Genomic DNA, 12218 nt, shown 5'->3' with positions numbered 1-12218 from the left:
GGAGGCAATGGAAGAGGAGGAAGGGGTGGGGAAAGAGTCCGGGATGCTAGAGCTTATTGTTATGTGATGATCTCGGCTATTTCTCAGACCAAAATGGCAACTGCTTCTTCAGGACACTGAGTTCCAACCAAGTCAAAAAAAAAAAAAAACACAAAACTGTCAACTGGGGCCCCTGACCATCAAAGACGACTGAGCTGGCAACACCTTCAATGTAGCTTTCCTCTCCTGCACCATCTTGGGACTTCATTTTCTGGAAGCCACAAGGTGTAGAAGAGTACCTGCTCCATCCATGAGCTCTTAATTCACATCCTTTCCAGGCACTATCTTGCCCCTTCGGTACTTTCATGATCTAATCAATGACACAGGTCAAGGGCTGGTGATTGAGAGCCTGTGTGTAAATGAGAGAAAGAGAGGACATGTTTATAAGCATGTGAATGAGAGTCTGTGTGTGAGAGAAAAAAAGACAGCATGTATTTATGTGATTGAAAGCCTGTGTGTGTGTGTAAGCATGAAAAGATAGACAGCATGTGTGTAAATGTGTAATTAAGAGCCTATATAAGTGAAAGAGAAAAAGCATGTGTATATGTGAGTGACTGAGAGCATGTGTGTATAGGTGTGTCATTGAGAGCCAGTGTGAGAGAGCGCTGGTATGTGACAGAGAGGAGAAAGTCCCAAGCAAACCACCCCTCCTCCTGCTAATTCAGAACAATCTCAGGACACCTGGATATCAAACGTTCCCAGGTATGCAGAGCAAAACATTTTTTGTATCCTTATTTTTCATTACTGGGTCTTTGTGTCTGCTATTTTGAAATATTTTGTTGGTATCTGGAAATTTTTTATATGAGTTTTTAATTATTGGATATTCCACTCATCAGCTGTTTTGAAATATGTTCTTTTTGTTAGTACAGTTTTACTGCTGATTTTATATTTCTTGATTTGTTTTATAAGGATGGGTGATGTTTCTTTTTTCCTTTGTTAACACTGCATACAGAGACTCTGGTTTGTTGCAGTTTCCAATTTAGTTTTTTCTGCATGCTTCTAGTTATGCGTTTTGGTCTCTTTATTCTATGTTAGGTGAGGGTCAGCACGTGATTCAGGTGAGGTTTTCTGCTGGCGTGTAGTTTCTGTGTAGGGCTCTATAGCAGCCTGACTTGGTCCGTTTTCCTAATAGGAGATGTATTGGTGTCTTAAGGCCTGGTGTAATATTTTCAGAGACTTATTGTACCTTAAAAGTGTGATCTAACATAAAATGCACACATTTACTTGTATTTAGTTTTAAACATATTGTATGGCTCTCATGGAATTACATTTTAAAATGTGGCGTTTATGGCTCTCTCAGCCAAAAAGGTTCCTGACCCCTGGCCTAAAAGTTCTGCATTCCACTTATTTATTTTAGAGTTTTTATATACCGACATTCTTGAAAAAAATATCAAATCATATCGGTTTCCATTGAAACAGAACAATCGCGGTTATGGCATTACATTAAAACAAGTCATCAAATAACAAATATAGATAACAAGTATAAATAGAACAGCAAATATAAACAACAATATAAAACAAATATAAATAACAATTATAAATAGAACAGCAAACAGTGGTAATAGGTAGCAAGTCGACAAATATCTAATATAAATAGAACCGCAAAATAGTGGTGATAGGCGTTACATGAAATAAGGCGTCAAAAAGGGTATCACTATGAACCTGAGAATTAAATAGGGCATAAGCGGGCCCTAAAGGATAGCAGGTAGCAGTGAGGAGAGAGGGATAAGAGGAGCGGACTGAAGAACGGAGGGAGTGAGGAAGAAGAAGAGGGAAGGAAAGGGTGGCATTAAGTCATGCTAAGGGGAACATGCTGAGAAGGTAGGGGACAATCATGAGTCCCCCTAAAGTTCTGTTATGACCTTTGACCAGTGTCCGAGTGTTCTTGAGACTCCGGGAAAGCTTGTCTGAAGAGCCATGTTTTGAGTTGTTTCTTGAATGTTTGGAGACATGTTTCTTGGCGAAGCTCCAGAGGCAGCGAATTCCAAAGGGTGGGCCCTGCTGTAGAAATTGCGCGTTTTCTTAAAGTGGTTTTGACCGGTGGTGCGTATAGTGATCCTTTATAGGCGTTTCTGATTGGTCTGTCAGATGTGTGTGGGCGGAGTGGAGAGCTTAGTTTGAGATGTGCGATGCTGTGAATGTCCTTGTGAATCATCGTCAAAACTTTGAAGGTGATCCTGGATTTTATGGGAAGCCAATGAAGGCCGTGTAGGATGGGTGTAATGTGAGCTCTTTTATTTGAGTTGGTAAGTATCCTAGCCGCAGCATTTTGGACCATCTGTAGGGGTTTGGATAGTTATCGCAGGGAGGCCTAGGAGAAGAGAATTACAGTAGATTAACTTTGTAAGGATGACAGACTGAACTACTAATCGGAAGTCGCTGAAATGCAGGAGAGGTTTCAGATTTTTGAGAACTTGAAGTTTAAAGAAACATTCTTTCGTAGTGTTGAGGACGAACGATTTTAAGTTGAATAGGTTGTCGAGCCGAACCCCTAGGTCTCTGACAGAGGAGGAGTAGTTGATGAATGTTTTTACGAATTGGGATGCGCTTTGTGAGTTTAGGAGAGAGTGTGGTTTTTATCTGGGGAGATGAGGATTTCAGTACACTTCTGTACTAACACAGTAAATAACTGCAGGGAAGGCCCATCTAAATCTGCCCAGTAGGGATTTTATGCACATTTACCCAAAGCAGTCCAAATTCTCACATGGAACCAGACTTCCAATTGCACTGTATCCCCCTTAGAGTTGCATCTGCTGCTCTGTGCAAGTTACCCAATAACATCCAGAAAGCACAATGCAGCTGTACCACTGCTGCTCTGGGCTGCAACTAATCACTTAGTGAAGGCTATGCAGTGCCTCATTACCATTTTTTTTTTTCCCCACCAGGGATCTTCTGCGTTTATTCCACACTTCTTTGAAGTCTGCCACTGTCCTCGTCATCACCACTTCCTCGGACGGGCATTCCAGGCATCCACCACCCTTCTCTGTGGAAAAAACTATTTCCTGACACTGCTCAGGAATCTATCCCCCTGAAACTTCAAACTGTGACCCCTCTAGTTCTACAGCTTCCTTTTCACTGAAAAAGCTTGGCTTCCTTCCTTTCAGATATTTAAGTGTCTGTATCATATCCCCGTCTCGCCACTTTTGGGGGCATGCATATTAAGTTACTTCAGTCTCATCTCATAGGGCTTTTGGTAAAAAAAAAAAAAAAACCTGCACCATTTTGGTTGCCTTTCTCTGGACTGTCTCCAGTTTCTCTAAATCCTTTTTGAAATATAGCCTCCAGAACTGAATGAAGTATTCCAGGTGAGGTCTCTTCAATGACTTACAAAGATGCATAAATCTCTCTTTTTTCCTACTGGTTATGCTTCTCTCTGTCCATCCAAGCATCCTCCCGGCTCTGGCCACCATCTTATCATATTGTTTCACGAGACATCAGTGGCCATGTTTAAAACGACAGCACCATTGTTCTGCCTATCTCCCAGCCTGCCTTCGGACAGAAGTCCATACCCCATCAGGGCTTCTTTTTGGGGACTGCTTTTCCAGCTTCAGAATGGTCAAAGAAGTTTTATAACTGTACTACAAGCCTTCAAGCTAAGCGACTTTTTTCATTCACCTATTTTGTTGCCAGAGATGACTGCTGAATGCATGTTGTCTTGGGAGTATTAGCTGGTGTTCCTGTTCTGAACCATGTTTTTATCAATCTGCAATTAAGCACTTTAAGCTCTTAAAAGTGAGCTTATTTGCATAACAAAAACAGTCAAAGCTGGTACACGATATTATGAGCACTCCAGCCATATAAGATGGCTGCTTTGCACACAATACCAGAAAAAAAAACAAACCAAAAAAACAGAATTGTGCACTTTCCTTTTTGTGATATATTAAATCTTAACTACCAAGTATTAGACCATTCCTCAAGCTTTTTTAGATCACTTCATTTTTATATTAAAAATCTCAATTGCAATATATCACATTAATTGGGCTATGTGGTGTACATAGTAACATTTATTTTCTACAATAACTAAAAAAATTAACATACATCTCGATTGCCCACAAATGGGCCTTTGGCTGCTTTCTGAAAGTTGTAATATCTGGCACCAAGAGAAATGCTTTGCTCAGTCTGTCTACACCTTTTAGATGTTAGAGAGGGGATTCCCAATCTTTTTTGGGAGCTTGGACACCTTTTCAACCTCCCAAATGTTTGCAGACTCCACATGCTTCTTTTTCATTTTTCCCTGCAGTTATATGCTGAATATAGAAAAATTAATGTAATAAAGAAATAATTACATGCACCCCCAACTCATACATAATCTATAAAAAACTTAGATATTACTTTCTGATATAAACGGAATACATATCATTGCAAACCCCAGCAGTAAATGTGCAAGAATGTACTCATATTCCATAACTTGTGGGGTAACTACAGGAGGTCACAGCTGGAACTGGACTGACTGGTGGAAGGGGGGGGGGGGGGGGAGAGAGACTGCTGGAGGGTGAGAAGCTGGTAGAAATGGACTGGTGAAGAGAAAAAAAAAACTGGTGCAGATGGACTACTGGAGAGCAACTGGCGGAGGGAGATAGAGATAGACTGGCAAGGATGGACTGGTGGAAAGAAAGAGCAACTTATGAGAATGCTTTGGTGGAGGGAGAGACAAGTAGGGATGAACTTAAGGAAGGAAGGAGACAGTGACTGGTGAAGTGAGAGAAGGGGACTTGTTAGGATGGACTGTGGAGCGAGAGACTGGTAGGGAAGGGGCAAAGAGGGATGCCTGAGACAGGCCCACATCACAAAGAGGGAGATGTGGGGAGAGGTTTGGTGCACATATTCTCCCCTCCTAACCACCCCCCCCCCCCCAGCAAGATTTGTTTTCTTTTTAAAATTATGTTGATTTTTAAATAAAAATCACCTGTGACAGGGAAATCACCCTGTGTTTGATCATGGCAGGGGTCCAATGGCTCTCTCCACAGCTGCCTGTTACACAATTTCATACATGCAGAGCAAAGACATTCCCGTTCATAAAGCAAGAGGCATTGCTACAAACATTTTGCACCATTATCACAAGGTGCTGGGCATGCATGTCAGTGGCCTCTCCAGACAGAAGAACCTTCTGACATCATAAAAAAAACCAACTGGCCAGTTTCAGCTAACTAATAAAACTACCACTAAAATTATTCAAAAGCAATCAAATTTTATACAGGAGTGGGAAAAATCCCAATATAAAGCCTGCACCTCACATTCTACAATATGCTGCGTTCATAGAAATTCCCCCAACAAAGGGTGCAGTGCAGAACAAGGACACTTCCCTTACCATTCACCAAAAAAAAAAAAAAAAAAAGAAATTCAACACACACACACATACCTACAAGCTCACACACCTTCTCTTTGTCCTGGAATCTGCATGGGGAGAGGGGTCCAGCGGCCTCCTCCTCACTCAGGCTGCCGGCGGGATGGAGTGACCCAGCAGCCCCTCTGTCTCCTGCATTCCTCGGCCACCGGCGGGATGGAGTGAGCCAGCAGCTCCGCGACTTCCTGAAGTTTTTGATCGCCAGCGATATGGGGTGTGCCGGTAGTCGCGTAGCCTTCATTCCTCAGCCACTGGCAGGATCAGGTGAGCCAGCGGCCTCCTGCAGTCTTCAGCTGCTGGCGAGATGGAATGTGCGGGCAGAATGAGATTCACTGGCAGCCTGTTGGGCCTTCTCTTTTGCGGCCGCTGTAGTATGGGGTTTGTAGTGTCTCTTCTTGGTTCTGGTTTTCCGGAAAAGTTTGTCTGGTTGTGAAGGACACTAATTCCGCCCCAATATTGCTAACAGTAGTGAATAGAACTGGCCCTAGGACCGATCCCTGAGGCACTCCACTTATCACCTTTCTCTCCTTAGCGAAAATTCCATTCACTTCTATCCTTTGTCGTCTAACACTCAACCAGTTTCTAATCCCAGTTACTACTTTAGGACCCACCCCAGGCTATTCAGTTTATTGATGAGCCTCCTATATGGGCAGTATCAAAAGCCTTGCTGAAATCTTAGTAAACTATATCCAGCGTATGTCCTTGATCTTATTCTCTAGTCACCCAATCAAAGAAAATCTATTAAGATTTGTTTGACATGATCTGCCAGTGGTAAAATCATGCCTCAGATCCTGCAATCCACTGGACTGCAGACAGTCCTCTAACTTTCCTTCAGAAGAATCTCCATCAATTTTCCAACCTCCGAGATAAGGCTAACTGGCCTGTAGTTTACAACCTTCTCTCTGTTACTACTTTATGAAGAGGGACCACATCCGCCCTTCTCTAGTCCTGCGGGACCACTCCTGACTCCAAAGATCTATTGAACAGATCTTTCAGTGGATCCACTACAACATCTTAGTATCTTAGGATACATCCCCATCTAGCTCCATGGCTTTGTCCATTTTCTGTTTTGACAGCTACATACAGACACACTTCTGTAAATGGAGCGTATCTACCCGTTCTCACATGTACTCTTGGCAACCATTAGTAGTCTCTCTCAAACACCTTCAGTGAAAATTGAACAGAAGTATATATTTAGCATTTCTGCTTTTTCTTCATCTCTCTTCATACATTGCTCATCTCCTCTAGTCTTACAGTACCACCTCTGGTCTTCCTTCTTTTCTTCCATTCATACTTTGGCCATCCTGACTTCCTTTCCAGCCACCTCTTGGGAAAGCTATATTTGTTTTCTTTTCCACTTACGTTTATTAATTTTCCTTACCTAAAGATCTGTCACCCTCACTATAAATCTTTAGTTTAGCCCACTGTTCTTTGACCCCCTCCTCCCACCCTGCCAGTCTCCTTTAGGTACTTTCCCCAAAGTCAGTATTTTTTAAATTGAGAACTTTTACCTTTGTACGACTCCTCTCCGCCTTAGTGGCAATGTTAAAGTATATTGTTTTGGTGGTCACTGGTGCTAAGGTGTGCACTTACCTGGACTTTTTTTTTTTTTTTTTAATTTAAAATACTTACTTATAGACCGCTTATCTACAATTCTAAGCAGGTTACTCCTTTACATCCATAAATAAAACAAAATACAGTAAACATAAAAACACTACATTTGAGATACTATCACCATTTGTAAGAACCAGGTCTAGTATTGCCCCTTTCCTTGTGGGCTCCACCACCATTTGTTTGAGGCTAGCTTCCTTTGAAGGGCATCCAGGAATCTCTCTACTCCTACACAAGTCTGCCGACAGGATACTCCAATTAGCATTCTCTGTCCAGTTCCTCCCCCTTGAATTAGAGGTATGTAGACCACCCCAATGTAAATATAAATGCCATCACCACTCTCCAAGACGGCACACAGTGCCTCCCCTTTACCCCAAGCTCCCTGCATTTCAATCACTTTGATATTATTTTTGAGATAAAAAGCTACACCTCCCCCTGACCTTCCTAAACAGACTGTAGCTTGGTATGATTGTACCCCATTCAGAGAACTCACCGAACCACATCTCGTGCACCAGTGTCCAGGTCGTCCTCCTTCATAAGGGTTTGAAGACTAGGACATTTTATTGCTTAGACTATGAGCATTTATGCTCATGGCTTTCCAATCATTAATTTGTTTGTGGGGTGCAACAGTCCAAATTCTTGGGTTTCCATTCATTCGTCACACCCCCCCCCCCCTTTTAACTTATGACTTGAATTTCTCAGGATCTTTTTTTCCTCTAATAGAAAGATGTAGGTCACATGTACTAGAAGTTGGAGTCGCTTTTCATCTACAATAGAAATTATATTGCCCCACTATAAAGAGAAGATAATCTTACGTTTCATGTTACTATATGATGTTTTTTCTATCGGATTGGGTTTCCTTGTTAAAGAGTTAATTTACTGCTCAGTGAGAATGTGGGTATGTCTTCCTATTCCATACTGAGCAATTTACCTCGGCAAAGAGAAAGGTTCCTTAAAGTTTACAAATTTATCCATGATGCTTTATCCCATTTCTCCCTAAAGCACTGTGATAATTTGTACAGTTTTTATATTCCTTGTACAAAAACAAGTTTCTATCATTATGGTTTACATTCCAATTAAAATAAAACAAAATATGAATAATTAGAATACAAAATTAGAATAAAAGTTACAAAAACAGGATTAATAAAATAAGACTAAAAGATAACTACATTCATTACTAAAAAGTAAAATCCAGAAAAAGTAAAAAATGAGAAGAGTCTTTTCATTCAGGATCAGCTTTGAATGCCTGTTGGAAGTACTCAAAGCACACACTAAAAAAAAAAAAATCACTGGATTATTTCTAATAGGAGAAATAGGAGGTTCAAGAGTTTGGTTAACGCTGATAACTATCCACACAATTCCAAACTGTGAATGAGATATCTAAATCTATCCTTTTTGTCTGACATTTATTCAAGGGTGTTCTCTCTCTCTTCTCAGGGTTTAGATTAGGATCTAATTATATTCAGGGTACAAATTGTGATAAAATATAAACCATATTAAGAAGTTCAAACTTGTTCTCAGCCCTGTATCTTTGCTTGAAGGACAGGATACCTCTCATATTGTCATATATACTCTCTTTCAATCTGTTACTTTGGTGGACATGTAAGCAAAACCTGGTTGCTTCACATGTGTAAAAATGAATACTCTTCCAGCTCAGTCAGAAGCAGGGCTGGGATCCGGTGCCATGAACTTTAATTTATTTATTTAATATACCGTCAATCTGAAGCAGTTTCAACGGTGTACACTCAATTATATAGAAAAACCTATATAATATTACAAAATAAATTTGCTACATAAAATAAAATTCAAAATAAAATACAAAAACTTTTACTAATATGGTAAAAATGGACAAACTTGAGAAATAAAAATAAAAGAATAAAATAATAATTAAAATAAAATGAAAGAATATAAAAAACACACATAAGCCAGATATTATAGCTTTAAGCGCAACAAAACAGCCAGAATAAGGGATTATTGCTCGCACAGTCATATTGATTATTGCTCTGCCGTTAGCTCATATGCATTTTTAAATAAAGTTTTCAGTTTTAAAAAAATATTTCACATTCGCAGCCCCCTCCCCCCCCCCCAATCCTCTAAAATACCTAGTCTGGTCATTGCAATATGGACCTGGGTCAGAGTCTCCATCCAGAACTCTACAATAAATAGGCTGAGTCCAGCCATTAGGTGCATTTCCCTCAAGCAATAATCAAGACTCTCCTCCCAGGGGCTGCAAATAATGCCTCCAGAGCATGCCTAGCTAATCCTGGGAGCAGAAGACCTGCATTGGGGGATCATGACCTCTTGTTCTAGAATTTCCTTTCTATAGAAAGAGGTCACCATTTTGTGCATTATTTATACCTTTTGAGGTAAGCATTTCCATCATATTCCTCATCTCTCTGCTTCTCTAGAGTACACATGAATGTAACAACTTACGCTATCAATAAAAAAAGGGGACCTAAAACTAGATAGCTAAATAAGCTTAGGCCCCTAGGACTTTTCGTGTAGATTCTGCATCAGCTCTTTGGACTGACTCTACTCTATGTTCCTTAGGAGAGGCAGTCTTCAAAAACTGCCATAGTACTCCAGGTATGTTCTCACCAATTACATGTAGAGACATTTTCATCACCTCCTTTCAAATGGTTCTTGCTACCTATGCACGTCACCATTCCTTTGCCTCCAGCCACCACTTTGTTGCACTCTTCGCTACCTTCAGCTTATCGCATAAGACCACCCTGGGAAATGTCTCCTGCTTTTGGCACATCAATACCTCATCCTCCACTACATACTGCTCCCTTGGATTTCTGCACTCCAAATGCATGAGTATATAGTGCTGAGAAAAAAAGTTTGTTAACCCCCTAAGATGGTCTGCATTTTAAACATAGAAATGATGGCAGAAAAGGACCAAATGGTTCATCCAGTCTGCCCAGCAAGCTTCTTAAAAGGTAGTAACTGCTACTCCATGCTGTTGTCCCCAAGCCTTTTAACACACAAAAATTGCAGTAACAACTTTTACAGAGAGTGATGAGCTTTTTTGAAAATTCAGACAGTGCTGCTTGACCTGCTTTTCTTATGGACTTGGCCACAGAAGTCCTGTGCTTTTTTCCCTTATGTCTGCATATCAGTACCCCAGACCGTAGAAGTCTAGACCCTCTTGGTTGTTATCTGAATCCAATTCCCCTTTTCCCTCTGCCGAAGTGGGGAGCAATGTTGCAATTACAATAAAAGCATTAAGGCTTATTGGTTAACATTAGTAATCTCCAAGCCGCACCAGCAAATTACCCCCATGCACACTTTTTTCATTTCCTTTAGGACTTGGACATAGAAGCAAGTCCTATTTATATTCAAAACACAATTAGATCCTAATCTAAACCCTAACACAATCTATTGCCTCTCTAGTGAGATAGGTGGTAGGGTATGGGTTGTCTTTTTGGGGAGAGAGGGTTTATAATTGTTATTTTTGCAATTGATTTCGTATATGTATATTTGTCTTTATAAAATGCTTTGGGTCTAATACTGAGAAAGGCAGTATATAAGGTTCAGTAATTTTCCTTCCTCAAGTCCTGACAGACCAGTCATATAAGTCAGATTCTCCCTCCAACCAGCAGATGGGGGCAGTGCGCTTGACTTCTCCTACGCCCTCTCTCTATATTGCGTGGCCTAGCAGGGAAGGAGTCTGTAGTCTGTTGCCAAAGCCTGGTGTTTCTCCTTTCTATGCTTTTTTTTTTTTTTTTTAAAAGGGGAAAAAAGGAATGGACAGAAACAAATGGGCCGATATTCTCCGGCAAGCGCACAGGACACTCTCCTGTGCACGCGATAAATTAATTTACTGTATTTAAATTAGGGTCCGTGGCAAAAAGAGGCGCTAGGGACACTAGCACGTCCCTAGCGCCTCTTTTTGGACAGGAGCGGCGGCTGTCAGCGAGTTTAACAGCCGACGCTCAATTTTGCTGGCATCTGTTCTCAAACCCACTGACAGCCACGGGTTCGGAAACCGGACGCTGGCAAAATTGAGCGTCTGGTCTTCAACACGCGAGCCCATTTTACATTTTTTTACTTTTTTTTTTTTTTTTTTTAAACTTTTGGGGCCTCCGACTTAATATCACCATGATATTAAGTCGGAGGGTGCACAGAAAAGCAGTTTCTATGTGCCACATGATATTATAATCTGTCAGAGGTATATATGCTTTTTATGAAATTAGATAACAAAATATTTTTAACTGTTTTAATGGTTTCAAATCTTGTTTTTATCATAATACAGACCATTTGATGCATAATTAGTTTCAACCCAAACAATCAGAAACGTCAAAATGATAAAGTTGAGGTAAAGGCAATACATTTTTATTAAGAACATTTGATGTTTTCACAGATATAAATTTGAAATGTAATACATGAAACTGTATATGTCACAACACACATATATGTTACCATTCTATATGTCAGTTTTAAATTAAGTTTTTATGATTTCTAATCATTTATTAGTATGTCTTTATATGTTGTAGCCCCTGATGCAGCCCCATTGTAAGAGGGCGAAACTCGGCCTGAGTCGGGCTTGTTTAAAGATATTTGTCTCTGTCCAATAAAGAATCCAGATCGGACATTTGGCTTCTAATTCAGTATTAGTGGAGTGCAGATTTCTCTTTGGGACTTTGAAATGAAGTATCGTATCCATCCATTTTGTCTCGTTGTTGTATAAGGCCTTATGAATAAGAGAAAGTTTTATACTGAATTCTATACGTAATTGGGAGCCAAATGCAGTTCTTTGAGAACTGGGGTGATAAGATCTAATCTTTTGCTGTTGCTGATTGATCTTGCTGCAGCATTTTGGAGAAGTTGAAGAGGTTTGATTGTGGAAGCGGGTAAGCCAATGAGAATTGCATTGTAATAATCTAGTTTGGAGAATAAGAGGGATTGTAAGGCTGTACGATAATCTTGATGGTGAAGGAGAGGTTTGATCCTTTTTAGTACTTGAAGGTTGTAGAATCCTTCTTTTATTATGTTTAGTTTATTATTAATTTTAGTTCAGAGTCTAAATTAATCCCTAGGTCTCTTACATTAAGTATAACTTTTTTGTCAGTTATGTAATTGTTAAGCTGGAGGTCAAATACAGGTGAGGATTTGTTGCATATATAGAGAATTTGTTTTATTGTGGTTTAGAGTGAGAGCCATTTGTACCAATAAGCGTTGGATTGCAGTGAGGTGAGTGTTCCAAAGGTTTAGTGTACTG

The 12218-nt window shown here is 40.2% G+C and overlaps 1 protein-coding gene across 3 annotated transcripts in view; it reads right to left on the bottom strand.

Moving 5' to 3' along the window:
- The window catches only part of BCL10 (BCL10 immune signaling adaptor), a 57463-nt gene that overhangs the window by 29844 nt on the left and 15401 nt on the right, over nucleotides 1-12218 (bottom strand). Inside the window, exon 2 of one of the 3 annotated variants that reach the window (XM_029617774.1) lies at nucleotides 205-388. The exons of the other annotated variants lie outside the window; for them this stretch is intronic. Within the exon in view, the coding sequence (XP_029473634.1) occupies nucleotides 205-234 (30 nt within the window). The 5' untranslated portion in view covers nucleotides 235-388. The remainder of the gene's footprint in view (nucleotides 1-204; nucleotides 389-12218) is intronic. 3 annotated transcript variants of the gene reach the window in all.

The sequence above is a fragment of the Rhinatrema bivittatum genome, chromosome 10 (assembly GCF_901001135.1).
Source record: "Rhinatrema bivittatum chromosome 10, aRhiBiv1.1, whole genome shotgun sequence".
Lineage (NCBI taxonomy): Eukaryota > Metazoa > Chordata > Amphibia > Gymnophiona > Rhinatrematidae > Rhinatrema > Rhinatrema bivittatum.
The sequence above is the reverse complement of the archived record's forward strand: the minus strand, read 5'-3'. Positions and strand labels throughout refer to the sequence as shown.